The sequence below is a fragment of the Hirundo rustica genome, chromosome 9, assembly GCF_015227805.2.
Source record: "Hirundo rustica isolate bHirRus1 chromosome 9, bHirRus1.pri.v3, whole genome shotgun sequence".
Lineage (NCBI taxonomy): Eukaryota > Metazoa > Chordata > Aves > Passeriformes > Hirundinidae > Hirundo > Hirundo rustica.
In genome coordinates this window covers 30,933,805-30,952,006 of record NC_053458.1, presented here as the reverse complement: position 1 = coordinate 30,952,006, position 18,202 = coordinate 30,933,805, and the positions used below count along the sequence as shown (strand labels likewise).

Here is an 18,202-nt window from a genome sequence, read left to right as displayed (position 1 = left end):
AATAAAACCAGCCGTTTACAAGGGGAGATGGAGATAAAAAGTCAAGAATCACAAGAGTTCAGCCCCTTCACAAAGCATGAAGTATCCCATTGACTTCAGGGTCGTGATGCCACTCACTGACCGAGCATGCTAGTTTAGGAGAAAATAAAAATCTGCATTTACTGGCATGAAGTGTCAAAATTTGGAAGTCACATGCCGTGCTTTCTTCCACAGGATCAAGGCAGGGCTGTTCTCTTAAGTAGCTGCTGCGAAATTCATGAAACTATTTGTATGTGTGGGAGAACTATAATCAGGTGATTTTCATTTACTCAGAGGATTTTCATTTACTGTTAGACTCAGGGATAATTGGCAACTTCTGCATCATCTCCTAAGCCTAAACACCCTTGGCTTTGAAACCAGAAGCACTCTAACCTTACAGTGCCGGTGTTCTTCCAGCTACTAGAGAGAAAAGTGTAGGTAAGTGTCGTGTCTGATTGATTGTGAAGAGAGGGCAGGGATGTTCCCCTCGGGTCTGAGGGACTGATGTGGCTGACAAGCACTCCCTGTCCCTGCTGGACCCTGCTGAAGGAGCTGCTGTGCAAAGAGCTGGCTGCACCAGATGTGCAAACACCGAGGTTAAAACTAAATTCTTTGTCTGTCTATTGTGCTAATATCCTACTGGGAACTGTCCCGTTAGCTCCTTCTGGGTAATAACCCTAAGGGGAGACACAATGAAATGCTCCAGTTTGGATCTCTCAGGTTTTAGGGGAGGTGTCACATCAGCCTTTAGAACTGAGCTAATCCACAGGTGGCTTTTGGGAGGAAAGGAATTTGCAACTGGATAAATAATGCTCAACATTATTTGATCAAGACCTTAATCTTTCCCAGGTCAGAAGTCTACAGAGTTTATTTCAGGATTGTGACTTAAAACGTACAGGTCAATTCTCCAGGAATACAGGGCTCTCCATTTCTCCTGGGTCCCAACGGCTTTGCTACTGAATGTATTTCTTGCAATTTTTACCTGAAAAACAAAAAATGGGTAGAGAATTAGGATATTACTTTTTAATTATTTTCTTATTCAGTGGGACTTGCTTTTATTTAACCTGTAAAGGAATATATATGTATCTTTGGAGAACTATATCTTACATATAGAATAATATATAAGAAACGGAACGACAAGGGGATAAATACATCAAAAGGATTTGGTATCATAAATTTCATTTGTGATTTGATACCACCGAAATCCTGGGCTGTACTAATTTCCTTACAGTTTCTCTTATTTCTGTATTTTATATAATACATGGATGGTACTACCAATGCAAACCACAGCAGATGTTCCCAGATTTTTCTTCATATCTCAATTCCTGTCTTTCGATAATCCCTGGTTTGCAATTCTGCTGTACCACACTCGAAAGCTGTGCCAGGAGCTCTCTTGAGCCTTGGGAACTCTTGCTTTCCCATGGAAGAACATTCTCTGGTTTCTTTGAACTGGGAGAAGATGATATACGAATGCAGAAAAGTTTCTAATCAAGCATAATCCATCTCCGTCTGTGTCTGCCATTAAGGTGGATTCACTCCAGCACACTGAAAATGAAGCAGCTTCAAATCTCTGACTCCACGACAATGAAGTTTTCCAGATTTGGGGCTGCCTTTGTGATCTGGGTATGTCCCGAGTTCACAAATCCTAAAGAATTAGGAAAAAAAAGAGCATCATAGAGAGGTCAGACTTCCATGTGAGAACCATTCGGTACTACCGCTACTTGGGTAACACATCCATGTATTATATAAAATACAACATGAAAATATAAGTGTAATGCTTGTTTTTAAAAGTGCAATTCAATGTACATGGTCACAACAAATGTTTACTTTTTTAATTGTTACAGAATTGTTCAGATCAGTACCTTGTTATCATTGTGTGAACGATGCCTTGTAAAATAAATGGAAATGGAAAACAACTTGGGAATAAGATGCTTATTTTCCTAAGCCGTTTAACTTAAGAAGCAGCTCGATTCTGTTTGCAGGAAGAAGCAGCTGCTGTGTCAGGTTTTATGACGCAGTTGTCACCAGCAGCTCTGCTGCACCAGGGCACGGTGACTTGGCAGGTCGGCTGTCCAAAGGGGGTGCAGCTCATTCCAGCCCGTTCCTTAGGATGATGTGCCTGTTCACAGGGAGCTGTGCCAGACAGCTGAGGGCTCACCCTGCTCTCTGCTCCACATGCCCGTCTGAGGTTTCCAGCACAGAGAATGCTTTTCCTTAAGGCTGGTGGTACACAGCAGTGGGACAAGGGTTGTTGTTAAGGACTTGCTGCTTCCCTGGGGTACACAAGCCTTGAGGCAGCGTGCCTGCAGGAAGAGACGTGGGGGCGGAAGGAAACAGCAAGAAACTGGCAAGTGACTGCTAAGAGAGAGGCAGGGCTGAGCGCGAACAGGACAGAGCAGAATGTGCCGCAGTCAAAAGCATCCAAACGCTTTATAAAACCATTTCTCCATGTGAGCACCTGCTCTAAGATTTCTTTTAACTGAGATGAACAGCCGTTGTTCCCAGATGACAGCAAAAGCACACAGCACTTCAGGGGAAGAGAAGGCAAAGAGGGACAAAAGCTGAAGATTAAATTTACCATTTTGTATGGATTTGCCTCCACATCACTATGTAAAAGTGTTTGTCAGGAGAGGAGGCAGCATCCAGATGCCATTGCAGCTTTCTGCAAAGAGCTACGTGGAGCTTGTTTTTCCGTGACAGGAGTGACAACCCTTCCACGTGGAAGCTGCCACTCAAAGGGAAGTGCCATGTGTACAGAAATGCTCATCGCTTAAGGAAACTAAATAAACACTTTAAAAAAAAAAAAAAAAAGGAAAAAAGCAAATTACAGGCTCACTTCAAATGCATTTCTATGTTAACGAAAGCAATACCAATTTAAATTGTAAAGATAAGAGTACTTGCTAATATAAGAGCACAACTGAATGCGGAGAAACTCAAAGATTAGTAGCTAAATTAAAAAAAAAAAAAAAAAAAAAAAAAAAACACAAACACAAAATTTTCCATGTCTCAGTTTCTGCTACATACACACACACACACACACACAAAAAAAAAAAGGCATAAATTAAATTCCAGCTGACCATATTGTATTTCCTGGATAAAATCAACTCTCTCCAAATGCTGTTCCTCTATTCCTAAAGATAGGCTTACACTTAGTCGTATGAAAATTCAGAATAACCACAGTTAATTTTGCAGATCTTTTCTCCACTGCAGCAGAGGGTTGTAATAAACACCTCAGTACATCTGTTAGCAGCACTTTGGGGAATGCCAACTTGAACATAAATCTTTGGCTTCCTGGCTCCTATGGATTCATTTTTGTCAAATTTCTTCTTCCCTCCCTACCTCTACAGATCTTTTTGCAGATTAATTGCTGGATGTTCACTTTAGAAGAGAAAAAACCCCAGACCCTAACCCCATGTATGAGCAAATGAGCTGACACTCCTCAAATTGGAAAAGCAGGTGTATAACAGGTACCTTGTTCTAGACAAATTGACTTTTTCAGCGCTGAAGGGCTGTGTTCTGCCTTGGGTCGCACCCTTTATAAAGGACATCTGGGGGCAAACGCTGCCCCCTCTACATTCCTGCTGAGAGAAAGAATGCCATTGCCTTATTGTTTTTTTCAGGGAAATTTTAATGCCCAGTGGGGCTATAGAAACTTTTTTTTTTTTTTTTTTTTGGTGGTGGTGGTGCTCACTGCGCTGATTTAGAAAGTGTCAACAGTCATGTTTTTCTTTTGATAAGGAAAATGCTTAGAAGAGGATTTTGGTAGCATTACACCAGCATGTTTTTACATGCATACAGCCAAATGTTCTGTAAATAAAAGTTCTATTTTCCTTGTAAATGGTTTGATAACTAAGTCTCTCACTCACAAAGTCACTCCCATAGCACACATTGTGACATTACAGGTCACGAACAATTTCCCAACAGTACCTTACCCTCTGGGTTTGTTGTAGAAAGCCTATTATGCATTAGCTGTGGGAGTCTCCCTCTGCGGGGGCGTGTGTTGAGGGCACTGTGCCATCTGCCCAACTTCTTGGTTTTTAATTGAGGAAATCTTAGAACTCGAAGGCTTAAACCTTGCTGGAGTTGATCTTGGAGATCTTTTCCAACCCTAATCACCATGAAAATGACGAGCAGGCACAGAACAGGACACTTAAGTTTACAAGCCCATCTTCCTTTCAAGGTCGGGAACAAGATTTCTTCCTCTTTGATCACTATTTACCTCCACCACATGAGGCTGATACTCTTTGCCCGAAGAAGGAAAACAACACTTTATTTTGCAAAATTATTCAGGAAATTGATAAACACGAGCTTAGGGGCCTCTGCCGTAAAATGAGAGGGAGATTTCTAATCGCCGAACTAAAAGCCAGCCCGGTCCCGCCTCAGCCAGCCGTCACACTGAGCACGATCCCCCCGCCCCTCAGCGCCCGGGGCCGGCAAAGCTCCGGCTCCCGATCCCGCCCGTCCCTCAGAGTCCTGGGGGAGAAAAGCTCCCGCTCCCGCCCGTCCCTCAGAGTCCTGGGAGGGAAAAGCTCCCGATCCCGCCCGTCCTTCAGAGTCCTGGGAGGGAAAAGCTCCCGATCCCGCCCGTCCTTCAGAATCCTGGGGGGGAAAGCTCCCGATCCTGCCCGTCCCTCAGACTCCTGTAGGGGGGAAAGCTCCCGATCCCGCCCGTCCCTCAGAGTCCTGGGGGGGAAAAACTCCCGATCCCGCCCGTCCCTCAGAGTCCTAGGGGGGGAAAAACTCCCGATCCCGCCCGTCCCTCAGAGTCCTGTAGGGGGAAAAGCTCCGGATCCCGCCCGTCCCTCAGAGTCCTGGGGAGAAAAGCTCCCGATCCGGCCCGTCCCTCAGAGTCCTTGGGGTGGGAAAAGCTCCCGATCCCGCCCATCCCTCAGAGTCCTGGGTGGGAAAAGCTACCGATTCTGCCCGTCCCTCAGACTCCTGGGGGCGGGAGAAGCTCCCGATCCCGCCCGTCCCTCAGAGTCCTGGGTGGGAAAAGCTACCGATTCTGCCCGTCCCTCAGACTCCTGGGGGCGGGAGAAGCTCCCGATCCCGCCCGTCCCTCAGAGTCCTGGGAGGGAAAAGCCCCCGATCCCGCCCGTCCCTCAGAGTCCTGGGGGCGGGAGAAGCTCCCGATCCCGCCCGTCCCTCAGAGTCCTGGGAGGGAAAAGCCCCCGATCCCGCCCGTCCCTCAGAGTCCTGGGGGGGAAAAGCTCCCGCTCCCGCCCATCCCTCAAAGCCCGGCGAGGGGAGAAGCTCCCGATCCCGCCTCCTCCGGGGCGGAGCGGGCCGGGCCGGTGGCGCTCGTCACTTCCTGCGGCCGGAAGGTTCCAGAGGTTCCACGGGGAGCCGCCATGGCCGTGGCGCGGGAGGAGGTGAGGCGATTCCCCGCGTTGCTCCCTGGGCGCTGGCGGGGCCCTGTGCGAGGGGCAGCGCTGTGGCCCCGGCCGGGAGGCGGGGAGCCGTCGGTCCCCGCGTTCGCTGAGGGCTGTGGAGGTCTCCCCCTGCGGCGGTGCGTGTTGAGAGAGCTGTGCCATCCGCCCAGCTTCTGTTGGTTTCTGTTGTTTTTTGATGTATGAAGACTTAAGAATTGAAAGCTTAAACCTTGTCTGAATTGTTGATCTTGGAGGTCTTTTCCAGTCTTGTGCTCTGATATGGCCGTGGTTGAGCAGAGGAGTTGCTCCCTTTCAGCCCGACCCATTCTGGGGATTAAGATTCTGTGGTTGTATCTATATCTACAGGAGTGGACAGGGGGTGAGGAAGAGATGATTCCGTGCTTAACTGGTTGTAATGTGGTAAACTACTGACCTGATAAAGCTGAAACTCGTAACATTTGGAACACGTGAAGTTGTCATAAAAAGCTGTGAGCCCTGAGCCCAAAGAATGTATCTAATGTATATGTGTGACTCTTTGTTTTGAACCAGTTGCAGAAAGATTTGGAAGAGGTTAAAGAACTGCTCACAAAGGCCACTAGGAAGCGGGTACGTGATGTCCTTCTGGCAGAGAAGCAAAAACTGGAGCTGGAAATCAAGAATCAGCCTGCACCGAAGCCAAAAGATGTGGCAGAGGAAGAAAAGTCATCGCTGGGAGGATACACAGTGAAAATAAACAATTATGGTAGGATTATTTTTCTAGAGCTCCAGCATCTCTCTGAAGAGATGGCAGGGTGGCATTACTGGGAGTTAGAGTTACCACTTAGCATCACAGTGAAGCCTTGAGTGTTTATTCCACACTAGAGACCCCACTTTAAAAGTTACCACGTGCTTACTTTGCCATCCAAACCCCAGGGTGTATTGATCATGTTTGTATGATAGTGTTTGGTGGGATGCATTAAGTACCCTTGCTGTACCAGCTGGTATTTTTCCATTGCTTGGTGTTTAGCTGGAATGAAAGAGTAAGCCTTGGCTTCTCTGCTCGCCATGTAGGTGAGAGGAGAGGGAATTGCTCAAGATGCAGGGAGTAGGGGAAGAAGTGGGTCAGGGAAACTGCAGCGGGAGCAAACAGCTGGCTTTGACTCCCCCTGCACAGCTTGGGTTGCTCTCTTTTGACCTGTGCTGATATGTGAATTTTCTCAGAATTTGCAGGGATTTGGGAGCAGGGCTACATGGGGGAACCTCGCTTTGCTCTCCAGTTGTTTCTGAATAATTGATGTTTTTCTTTTATCGCTCTGAAAGTTGCTTCAGTAAGGCAAAGACCCTAGCTGTTCTAGGGCGCGTTGTGGGGAAAGTTGGAGTGTGTGAAGCTTATGGAGGAAAAGTAGAACTTAATCTCTTTTCACTTCTAGGTTGGGATCAGTCAGATAAGTTTGTTAAGATATACATCTCTTTAAATGGCGTCCAGAAGCTTCCAGCTGAGAATGTGCAGGTGAATTTCACAGAGAGGTGAGTTCATCTTGTAGCACAACAGGAACACTGAAATGTAGGAGTGCTGGATCAGCCTTTTTTTTCTCCACTCCCTTTTTTCTTTTTTTAAACTTCAGCTGTACTAGCTTTTAGTAGCACTTGAGGGCATCAGGGTGTTTTCATTTTACTAGTGCACCTCACCATGCTTGACAGAGTGTTAGTGTTAGCCCTGGGTTTTCGTGGTGATAGAACTGAGGTGTACATTAAGGAAATTTGATTTGCCAAGTTTGTAGGTAGGAAGGATCCTAAAGATACTGGTTTGTTGTGAAGTCTGGATTGGTCCTTTTAATTCCTCTGTTAAAATCGAACTGAACATTTTGAGAGCCCTGGGAATAAAGTAATTCAAGCCTGTTGGCCTGCTTTCCCAAGAAGTTCTCTGCTTTCCTAAGAAATACGCCCACTAAAGGCTTTTCAGACAATGTAATTGTTGGAATATTTGTGCCTTTCCTCCCTCCACTTCCTGGGTCCAGGTCATTTGATCTGCTAGTGAAGAATCTGAATGGAAAGAACTACACCATGACCTTCAACAACCTCCTGAAGCCCATCTCTGTGGAAGGCAGCTCTAGAAAGGTCAGTGCACCTTGTCTGTTCGAGGTGATTTAGGGCCCTCACAAAGTACCGTGTTCATTGCCAGGCTAGTTCAGAAGACTCGGTTCTCAGTCCCCCCTTTCTGCCGCCAAGTCTCTGCGCTGTGAGCATGAGTCTTACTGACCTCTGATTGTCGTAACTGCAGAATTAGTCTCTGGAATCCTATTTTGAGAGATCATGTCTGGATATTTAATAGCTCACCAGCAGGATTTCAGAAATAATTAAGCAGAAAATACCACCAAGCCTTCATTTGCATCTTTGTGCTTTTAAATACCTCTGAGAAATTCTTTGCGATTTTAAGAGATTTGTCAGCAGGCTGAAATCTTGGGAAGCTTAAATAGGCTTAATTCCCAAAGCCAAGTCTGAAACCTGCTCTGCCTTAGTAAGGATGTGTTGCTCCAGAACTGAACACTGCAGTTTAACTGAACACTAGGTTTAACCCTAGGCGGGGGTAAATTTTCTAAGGGAAAAATTAACTCTATCCCAGCCCAAACCAGGACAACTAGTAACATTCCACTGCTGCTGACTGGTGATATCCGTACTCTGCGACTTGTGGCACCTTTCCAGGCTTAGAGGTGTGCCACACACCTCCTGTGAGTTCTGTTGTGCTTGGTGACAATGGATGTGAAGAACTACTGGTTCAATTGGAAATTGGCCTAAAATGAGTACAGAGTGAAATTAAACCAGCTGAAATAAAGGAGAGTGATGCTCTGGTGATTTTTAATACAGCGTGAAAGCAAGCAGTGGTCATATGCTTGTTAAGCCAAGCCAAAGCTGCAGTGGACCCTTGTCTGCTGTGGCATGCAGGAGTTCTTTGTGAAATTTAGGTCAGGGTTGCAAGTCAGCAAGCTTTGTAACTTGAAAACGTGTTGCAAGATTAAGCAATACTTTCTTGTCCTTGGAGAAATAAAGTGGAGGAGCCTCTGCCTGAACTTGATATGCTTGGAGAAGTCTAGTAAATATCGTCACTCTTTAGCAGGCAGTCCTGGGTACTTGAGCACCCTTTCAATCACTGAACGATGTTCCTGCAGCACTTTATGTTCGTCTGTATTGGTACTGTAAGTCTGTTCTAGTGTTATATTAACCGCATACATGAATTGGCCACAGTAAAGTTAATACTTTTTACCCTGAGGCTGAGTACTTGCTGTAATTTTTGTATGCTGCATAACAATGGATAGCTGAAAGAAATGTTTCCGGAGCTTGTGAGTATGGAAGAGGTTTATGTTATGAGCTAACCTCATTCATCTTGGCCAGCATCCCTTTATGAAGCATTCTAAATTCATTCCTTGCTGTTCACCCTACAGATAAAGACAGACATGGTCCTTGTGATGTGTAAGAAGAAGCGGGAGGAAAAATGGGATTGTCTCACTCAAGTGGAAAAAGAAAGCAAAGAGAAAGAGTAAGTGTGTTTTCAGCCCTCCATCGTGTTTTCCATTTCCTGTTCTCGGTGTTGTTTTAGGACTCTTGGGAGAGATCTGTACCGACTGTGCAGTTGTTCTGAGGATGGGTGGTCTGGGGGATGGGCCCTGAGATCTCTGAGGATCATCTAGGTCGGGATTTGTTTTGGTACTTGTAGGACTGCAAGTGGAAGAAATATACTTTGAGTAGCTGCCACTCCTCCACTGTTTTATTGCTAATGATGAAGGCTGCATCATAGCACATATGATAGGGAAGACCTGCAGTGAGAATTCTAAAGGGAGCCAAGCAATTAAAGATTCATTTGCATTACGGTGGCTGCATTCATTGCAAAACCTGCGTTAGCGAGGCGTTTTTAGATCAAGTGCGTATTACGTAGAAATGCATGGATCTATCCCCTGCAGCTCTGCTGGCCAAAATAATTATTATCACCTGTGTGTGAAGTGCCTGCACAAAAAGCCCAGCGTGCTTTTGGCAAAACAGATCTTTAATCATCTTTTACTTAGATGATTCTCCAAAGTATCGAGCCAGTTTGTAACACTTCAAGTGCTTGGGAGCAGCTGGCAGTTTAGACATACACAGGTATGAGGGTGGTGAATGGCAGCAGGAAACACCTGGGGACAAGAGACTTTGAAATATATATAGATATGTATATCATATTTAATGCTATTTTACATGTATAGCCACCTTGAAGAATGAAAACACTATTGAGAATGTTATTCCTGCCAACAGCAATTCATTTTTTGTATGTTTTAGGGTGATTTGCTCAAACTGATCTGGCATAAGTACCTGAATTTAGGGCAAAACAACCTTCTCCACTCAAATGGCATCCCAGGAGATTTAAAAAGAAGTGACTTGACAATTAATGCAGTTTTCTGGAGGGACAGGGTCGCTTTGTTAAAGCCGTATCTTGTGCAGAGAATTCCTGAAGATTTACTGTTTGTCAAAGGAACAGCTCCAGAAATGCTGCTCCCAGCCAGGGTCTGTGCAGCCAATGGTTAGCCCTGAGTGTGAGGAAATTGCTCCCTCTGCTGATCTGTTTTCATCTGCTGTGTTTTTGAGCTAGGCTGCACTAGAAACTACCTACATTATTTTGGAAAATGGGATAGAGAGGGCATTATTTATAGTCGGGTCATACGAGCCATGTCCTCCACGGGTGCTGACTGTGGCCGGCACAGTTCATCACCTGAGAAAATTGCTTTGAAATACAATGTGTTAAGAAGTCAGTTAACCTCTGGAGATATCTGAAAAATGGAAAACAGAAAACAAAGCCTTTTGGGTTGTGAATGTGGTCTGTCCAAAGAGCTCGATGTAGTCACTTCTCCATTTTTGTTCACCTGTCGCGTAACTCAAGGCAGGTACTGGCACTTTGTGTCTGTTGTATTTTGCTTCTGCTTCCTGCAGTTAATTATGGGAGTGCTTCCAGGGTCGTGTTTACTGCAAAATGCTTCACATTGAAATACTGTCCCACCCCATGGGACATCTCTGGGTGTATCCTCAACTTGCACTTGGTTTAAGGGTGTTTCTTAGGGTCCTTCCCATTTGGAAGCTGACTGAGACTGCCGCGATCTAAAGACTCCGCCAAAGCAAAAGTCCCGCTACCAGGATGTTTCAAACAAATACTGGCATTTAATTTTGATGGTATACCTGACCTTCTTATGTATCCATCTTGCAGGAAGGCTGCCTATGACACCACAGATCCTAGTGAAGGGCTTATGAACATTTTAAAAAAGATGTATGCGGAAGGGGACGATGAGATGAAGCGCACCATCAATAAGGCCTGGGTTGAAAGCAGAGAAAAGCAGTACAAAGGGGACATACCAATGGATATCTGAAAGCACTCTAAGGGCCGCCTTAAAACTGATCTTCCGTGTGAGACACGCTGTGCTGCAAAGATCATCGTTTACATAACCTTCTTCCAAGCAAAGACAGTCATTTTCCATTTCAGGTTGGAGAAAATATTTAAATAAAATAGCTTACAAAGCATTTCCGTCAGTCAAGTGGTTCAGCATTTCCTGAGGAGGGAAGCATAGGGTATTACCCCTCCTTGAAAAATCACCTCAGATGAGTGGGGAGTGCTGTGAGACCGAGAACAGAATGTAAAAGTAAAGGAATCTTAAACTAGGATGGGTCAAGGCTCTGTTGCCAGTGGCAGCTGTACCCATGTGGCTGCTGGGGCTGGTGGCACACTCACTTCACAGGGTGTAGCTTCTTGATTAAATATGGGAAAGTGTTGAACTGTAAAGCATGTTCCCAAAGGGAGAACTGAAGAAGGCAGAACCACATCCTAAGCACTCGATAGTAAAGCAGGAACAATATGGTGTTAATTCTGTGGTATTCAAATTTAATGGTTGCTCTCAGAAACTACTACTACTATGAATTCTGGAAATCAGAGTGCTTGTGCCAGCTGTGAGCATCCTGGGATGTCTTTGAGACGGCATCCGTCACCAGCAGGAGAGCAGTGAGCTATGATGCTGGACAGGAAGCTTGCCCTGGCTCCTGCAGTGTAAAGCAGGAAACGAGGGATAAGCTCCCCTTTCTCCATCAGCTTCTAAAGGGTGTTAAGGTAAGAGAGTAAGAAGTGTTATTAATTTGGCTTATACGCCAAAATGTGACTCAGCTGGGTGTGATGGGTTGCTGTCAGTTTGCTGCTAGTGGTATTTGGCCTTTTTGTTGCCACCTCTCATCCCCTGCTGGGGAAGGTGACAGAGCAGCCACTGCCCTCCCTTTACTGCAGTGCTTTGAAGAAGAGTACAGGGCAAACATGACCTTAGCAGCAAGCCTGTTGTTAATTATGTCCTTCCTGCCTCCTTCCCACGTGTCTCTCAAGGAAAGATTTGTTGTTACCTATGAATTAAGGAAGCCATTACTCTCCTGTTAGGGTCTGGACTAGGGCTTCCTTGCTCCCTTGTTCTGGAAGCATTGGGCCAAGTGCTGCACTACAAACAGGAGGAAAACCAGCACAGTGTCGTTTCTAACAGGTCCTTTAGCCACTTTGTCTGCTCGTTAATAGACGTATATATTTAGTTAGCATAGCAAGAGTATCTAAACTTGAGGCCATGTTTTATTCCCACTCTGTGCTTGCCCTTGTTCACAGCAGAATACCACTTTGTCCTGTTGTGCGGTTTTGTTGATGCTTCTACCCAAATTACCATGATGAACTTACCATATGTTGGCAAAAAAAAAAAAAAAAAAGCTTAAACAAGCCTTGTGCTGTATGTCTTTATTTCTAATGTTGCCCATAGCACATACCTCAGCTTAGCTTTGCAGACATCACGTAGTGACTTTTTTCCCCAACTGCCTCTCACCCAGGCCCGTTCAGTGCAGTTGTGCTGCTGCTTGTCAGCTGATACCAGTTGCAATCCCGTGAGTTTAATGAATCAGCACACAACTTTTTGTCCTTCCCTTACTAGACTGACACTGATGCTGGACTCCGAGGCGGGACAGTCTTGTTTTAATCACACACACAAACGAGCCTGGTCTGTTTCTTCTGCCTGAATGCACATCCACGTGGTGATTATTACCACATGGCTCTCTGTACACCTGACATCTGAGCGTGGTCAGCAAAGTGGCGGAAAACAATTCTGCTGAGCCTCCAGCGCCGCTTAACCCCTCGAGGGCGCGATGTCAGGACACACCGGTTCCGGATCCTCACAGGGCAGCTGTCCCGGGGCAGGGCAGCGATCTCCTTGTCAGCCACTTCCTGAAACAGAACACAGCCCAAGAGCTTACCTATGTTCCCTGGGATTTAGAGGGGTCTTACTGCCAGACCTCAAAATCCAGACACGGAGCAGGTACCATCACAAGCTTCTCTACCATCTCATGAACAAACTTTGCTATTTAAGTGGGAACTTGAACCTGTCTTCCTCACTCAGCCTGCCCCTTCTGGGCATTCAAACAGTGAATGTAAACTGACCCCCATGGACACCCCCAAATTAATCTTATTACACAGACAGAACAATCTCGAGCCACTAATTATAAGCAGTCAGATCAGTTTGTCTCTGTCCTTGTTGCAGGGTGGGCTAGCCCTCTAAGAGACCCAACATTTAACCGTATTAAAGACTGAGTAACCTCAAGCCAGGAGTTATAGTTAGTCAAAAACCCACTTGGCTTTCTCCTTGTTGCAGGGTAGGCTAGTCCTTTTAGCTGAGCTGAATTTAAATATATGTTGCTTATTAACTACCTGCTGAGGTAGCATGCTCTGCTGTCAGTAAAAGGGATCTCATATAGAGTACTTCGGAAGGTGTTGCAGGATTTTCCTTTGGGGCTTCTTTTCTGTATTGGTTTTGCCTCATAAGGACATCCAGCACCTGTCAGGCTTGCCCAAGAACACTAATGTCAATATATAAAAGTAAATGCATACACTTTCTCTCCCAGGATGTGTAAGTATCATGGCCAGAATAAATAGAGGAGTAATCTGATACTTGCAAATGTTCTTGGTGCTTAGTAAGGCAGGCTGAGAGCAGGGCAGTCAATTGTTAAGAACAGTTTTAACACCTAGATCTGATGCAGGTTTCACATGCTTGCAGCTCAGGCAAGAAGTAAATATTTCTAATTGCACAGATCGGTGGCCTGGGCTAGATCAGGCATTCAGATTTTTAAATAAGAAAAAAAAAAATCTAGAGTTTATTATTCTGAATTATTGGAAGTGAAGAAAATAGGTTTGCCAATGTATGTTAGGGGCAGCGTGTGGGGGTGGGAATGTGACTTTGCTGTATTTAGTGTTAGATATGCTGCTTACACAAGCACTGGTTTCAAAAAACACCGCAGCGCAATGCACACAACCTCCAGTGAGGTGAATGTGCTGTTGTTGTAAACACCCCCAAAACACTGAACTCACTGTAGAACACGACGTGATTCCATGCTTGTGGGCTGGTGAAACGCAACATTTGGGACCTGCCACAGCCCTTTGGATCTATAAAGTGGCCTTGAGCACGCCACAGCAGCAAGAGCCACGTGTGGGTTCATGCCCTGGTGGGCACAGCCACCTGCCGGTACCTGCAGCTCCTTGGGAAGGATGGAATTCTTCCGGATGGCGTTGATCCGCAGCCTCTCGTCTGCATACTCATAGGCCATCTTCCTTCTCTTGACGTCCCGCAGCATCCTCCAGTCCACATAGTAGCTCCGCGCCTGCCTTGTGCAGGGCGAGGGGAGAACCTGATGAAAAAAAATAAAACTTGTGATACCTGCCAGTTGCACGTGGTTTGCTCTAGTCAAGTATGAATTGTTATTTCCATAAGGCATGGGATATCCTGAGTTGGAAGTGACCCACAGGTACCACTGAGTTCCCCCACAATCACACCGTGTGCCTGAGAGTGCTGCCCAAACAGTCTTGGACCTCTGGCAGCCCTGGGGCCGTGAGCACTCCCTGGGAAACCTGTTCCAGTGACCGACCACCCCCAAGGGGAAAACCTTTCGCTAACATCCAGCCTAACCCTGCCCTCACCCAGCTCCAGGCGTTCCCTAGGGTCTTATGTCTCCGGTACCGTTTAACTCCTGGATCACACGTTATAATTCTTACACCTCATCGGCGTCTACGTCTTCCTCAGGATGGGTAGCACCGATCTTTGCTCTCTCTGACGAGTAACACTGATGCCTTGAGAGCTTTAGCTTTCGTATTTTCCAGATTCTGTACTGCATTAGTATATAACTCTGAGCTTCCTATAAAGTGTTAGCAAGTTCTCTTCACAGAGAGACACAACGATCCCCAAGCTACACCGAACGCTACCTAACACCGGAGCCGCGATGTTTCCGCGCCGCGGGGGCAAGGCCGAGCCCGCAGCGCTCAAATACTACCCGCATCTTCCCTGCCCGCTCCTCGGCGCCTCGGCCGGGCGGACAGGGTCCCGGAGAGAGGCGGGGAAGCAGGGTGGGAGGAACGGAGAGGAGGGAATCGGTCTGACCTGCCGAGCTGCCCTCAGCGCCCAGCACAGCGCGGCCGCCGCCATCTTTCGCTGCGCCGCGCGTGCGCGCAGCCGGGGCGGTGCCCGCCCTCAGGGCGCTGCTCCGGGCGGTGCCCGCCCTCAGGAATCTGCTCCGGGCGCTCCTCAGGGCGCTGCTCGGGGCGCTGCTCGGGGCGCTGCCCGCCCTTAGGAGTCTGCTCCGGGCGTTCCTCAGGGCGCTGCTCGGGGCGGTGCCCGCCCTCAGGAATCTGCTCCGGGCGCTCCTCAGGGCACTGCTCGGGGCGGTGCCCGCCCTCAGGAGTCTGCTCCCGGCGCTCCTCAGGGTGCTGCCCGCCCTCAGGAATCTGCTCCGGGTGCTCCTCAGGGCGCTGCTCGGGGCGGTGCCCGCCCTCAGGAATCTGCTCCGGGCGCTCCTCAGGGCACTGCTCGGGGCGGTGCCCGCCCTCAGGAGTCTGCTCCCGGCGCTCCTCAGGGCGCTGCCGCTTCCTGCCCGCTGCCTTCCCAATGTGCCCGATATTGTCACATATCTGCGGCTGGAAGCGTGGTAAGAGCCTCAGCCGCACTTGAGGGCCGTGCATATCTCAGAGGTGCGTCAGGGCTCGCTGACACCAACCATCATTAGAGGCAGCTGAATCTGCCACAGAAACATCAGGGGCAGGCCTTGGGTGCAGCAAAGGTATGCCAGTCTGAAGAGGAAAGGCTCTAAAAATTACAGGGAGAGTTGCCCCAGCAGGAAAAATGAAGCAGAGGCATCGCCCTGTCTTGGTGGGGTCCCTATCTGGAGCAGCACATCCTGACCTCTTGTCCTGCTGCAGGACAGGTATCTGCCAGTATCTCTACTAAAGGCTGGGCTAGTTCTGTTTCTTAGGGATTTTTTTGCTTGTTTATCACCAGGACTGTTCCTAAATTCCTAAATTTATACCTGTGGTTTGCAGGGTTTTTTCCTACTTGTGAATTTGGGATCGTATTCTGAATTGGAAGGGACCCATAAGGATCATCGAGTTCGACTCCTGGCCCTGCACAGGACAACTCCAAGAATTCCACCATGTGCCTGAGAGTATTGTCCAAACTCTAGCACACTTGGTGCTGTGACCACTACCCTAGAGAGCATATCTCAGCGCCCCACAAGCCTCTGGGGGAAGAAACTTTTGCTAACATCCAAACCTTTGGGTAAGTTGCAGCATTTTGCAGACAACACTGAATAATCATAACCCCAAACACAGAAAAACAAGTGGGAAATTCTGCTTCCATTGTTCTTGTTCAGTGAAGGAAACTGTTCCTGTTCCACTCACTGTGACTTTGCTTTGACAGCATTTAAAACAAGTCTATTTCCTTAATTCAGGGAGAATATGCATCATGGTTTTGATGTTGAATTCATAGTTCTCTGTTTGTATCAGCTCATTAGCTACACTTAAAAAGTCATTCAAGAAACTGGTTCTCTCCATTTGTCGAGCTGCTTGTTGTGTGTGTGCTAGTTGTTTTACTTGGATGTTTGGTATATTATACTTGTCCAGAAGTATATAATAATCTAGAAGAAGTAGCTAGGTTGGCTGGCTAGTCAAATTTTATTATCAGTGCTACAGTCAGTAGCTTTCCTAGGTACTTTCTGTGGTAGCTTCCTGCTGTTTGCAAGGGGAGAATTTCAAGCTGTGTTCTCTGATGTATGTGTCTATCACCTGCTATTTTTCCAGGTGGTAAAATTAATCAATAGAATATAAGCAGAGCAGATAAAATAGATGTGATCAAAGGGAATTTGGAAGTTATAGCATGCATTCTTTTCTACAATATTTTTCTTCCCCTTTTGTGCTTATTAGATGGTCTGGATGTGGGAGGAATGGGTGAGAACGCGAAGGAGAACTCACTTGCTCAACAGCATCCCCTGTGTGATTGGCACTTCCCCAGCTGAGACTGGCGAGGATTAATGATGCATGTTGATAGCCCTCAGGCTGCTACCATCTTCAGCTCCCTCAGCACAGCTTCTGGTTGCAGTAAATCAAGGGAACTGTTCAGAATCTGAGGGTTTGTCAGCTAAAAACTGGGCTCAGTAATGCACCTGGTTAAATAACCATGTGGGTAGTTCTTGAGGGATTTATGAAAGGATTGTGCTGAATAAATGTAGTGTTTAACTGCTGCTGAGTTTAAAATATTTTTATGAATTTTTATTTTCTGATGTACTCCACCCAAATCTCTTGGCATTAATATTACAAACGGGCTCGTTGATGTGGTGGTCTCAGTAACAATCCTGTGATTCTTGCAGACAGATGTACAGAGCTGGAGAGGCTTTCTGGCTTTTGACTAATAGCAGAGCATAAAACAAATGGGAAATGGTTCTTCCTGCTGATGAGCAGGAGGAATGCTGAGCAGGGGAATCATTCCCAAAACCAGCTCCTTAGGTGGTTTGTAGGAGGGAAACGCCCCGAAGCCTCTATTGGTTCCTTTCGTTTGCTCCCTGGGTTCTCAAATTCCCTGCGGGGACTGCTGCTGGTTTGCAGCTGGGAGTGGGAAGAGGAGAGGATTCGGTCACTTTTTGGTTTGCTCAATTTAGCTTTGCAAGTGGTGCCTGCATCAGAAGCGCTCTGAACCAGACTGTTGAAATTACTTGACAGGTAAGAGAAAGGAATTTTTAATTCCTTTGAGATTCCTGTTGTTTGTTTTGAGGGAAAAACTCAGTTTGTCTCTGACTTTTTAGAGCAGATGCCCTACAAGGATTTTGAAGCCTCACACAAATATCAGTAATCCTGTATTATGGGCATGTGCTATTATAATTACAAAATGCACAGCAGTATTTAATGGGGTTTTTTAAGCCCATTTTGAAGGGCTTAAGCTTTCCAACTACATATATGCTAATATAAATGAGAGTTTTTCTTTTGGATCTAATGGAGCTAGGGTTTAACCTAGAAGGGTTTCTTTTTAGAATGATTGTTCCTAATAATTTATGTTTTAGGCTCTGATTTGTGCGTGACAGTAGGTGTTTTAAAACCCCTTATTTTTGTTGTGAGATCGTGCTGGAATTTGACCACACGCATCTTGTAGTTGTAACAGACACTCTTTAGCAATTGCTCAAGATTTTCTCATCCAGAGGCTCTTCCTGGGCTGCCTTGTGCACCTTTCCACAGACTCAGGGCTGAAAGCCAATAGAAGTTAGAACTAGAAGGGCGGTGGCTCTGATTGACAGAGCACAAGGTTGGATCAGATATTGGAAAGAAATTCTTCCCTGTGAGGGTGCTGAGGCCCTGGCACAGGATTGCCCAGTGAAGCTTTGGCTGTCCCATCCCTGAAGTGTTCAAGGCCAGACTGGATGGGACTTGGAGGAGTCTGGTCTAGTGGAAAGTGTCCCTGCCAGGGCAGGGAGCTGGAACCAGATGGTCTTTAATGTCC

At 46.6% G+C, this 18,202-nt stretch overlaps 2 protein-coding genes and 2 long non-coding RNA genes across 4 annotated transcripts; 2 read left to right on the top strand and 2 right to left on the bottom strand.

Annotated features, from left to right (window-relative positions):
- Positions 1-866: 866 nt before the first annotated feature.
- On the bottom strand, positions 867-4,379 carry LOC120756583 (uncharacterized). The gene is made up of 3 exons (XR_005702171.1): positions 3,951-4,379; positions 1,294-1,663; positions 867-1,000 (listed from the first exon to the last, which is right to left on the bottom strand). It is a non-coding gene; the product is annotated as an uncharacterized LOC120756583 (long non-coding RNA).
- A 764-nt stretch (positions 4,380-5,143) lies between these two features.
- CACYBP (calcyclin binding protein) lies at positions 5,144-10,907 on the top strand. The gene is made up of 6 exons (XM_040072852.2): positions 5,144-5,390; positions 5,940-6,132; positions 6,800-6,896; positions 7,388-7,487; positions 8,810-8,904; positions 10,597-10,907. The coding sequence occupies exons 1-6, from the start codon at positions 5,370-5,372 to the stop codon at positions 10,754-10,756; spliced, it is 666 nt and encodes a 221-aa protein (XP_039928786.1). The 5' UTR covers positions 5,144-5,369; the 3' UTR covers positions 10,757-10,907.
- Positions 10,908-12,129: 1,222 nt separating this feature from the next.
- MRPS14 (mitochondrial ribosomal protein S14) lies at positions 12,130-14,905 on the bottom strand. The gene is made up of 3 exons (XM_040072853.2): positions 14,825-14,905; positions 13,920-14,078; positions 12,130-12,624 (listed from the first exon to the last, which is right to left on the bottom strand). The coding sequence occupies exons 1-3, from the start codon at positions 14,867-14,869 to the stop codon at positions 12,442-12,444; spliced, it is 387 nt and encodes a 128-aa protein (XP_039928787.1). The 5' UTR covers positions 14,870-14,905; the 3' UTR covers positions 12,130-12,441.
- Positions 14,906-14,997: 92 nt separating this feature from the next.
- LOC120756886 (uncharacterized) lies at positions 14,998-16,903 on the top strand. The gene is made up of 3 exons (XR_005702278.2): positions 14,998-15,644; positions 15,760-15,994; positions 16,639-16,903. It is a non-coding gene; the product is annotated as an uncharacterized LOC120756886 (long non-coding RNA).
- The last annotated feature ends 1,299 nt before the right edge of the window (positions 16,904-18,202 follow it).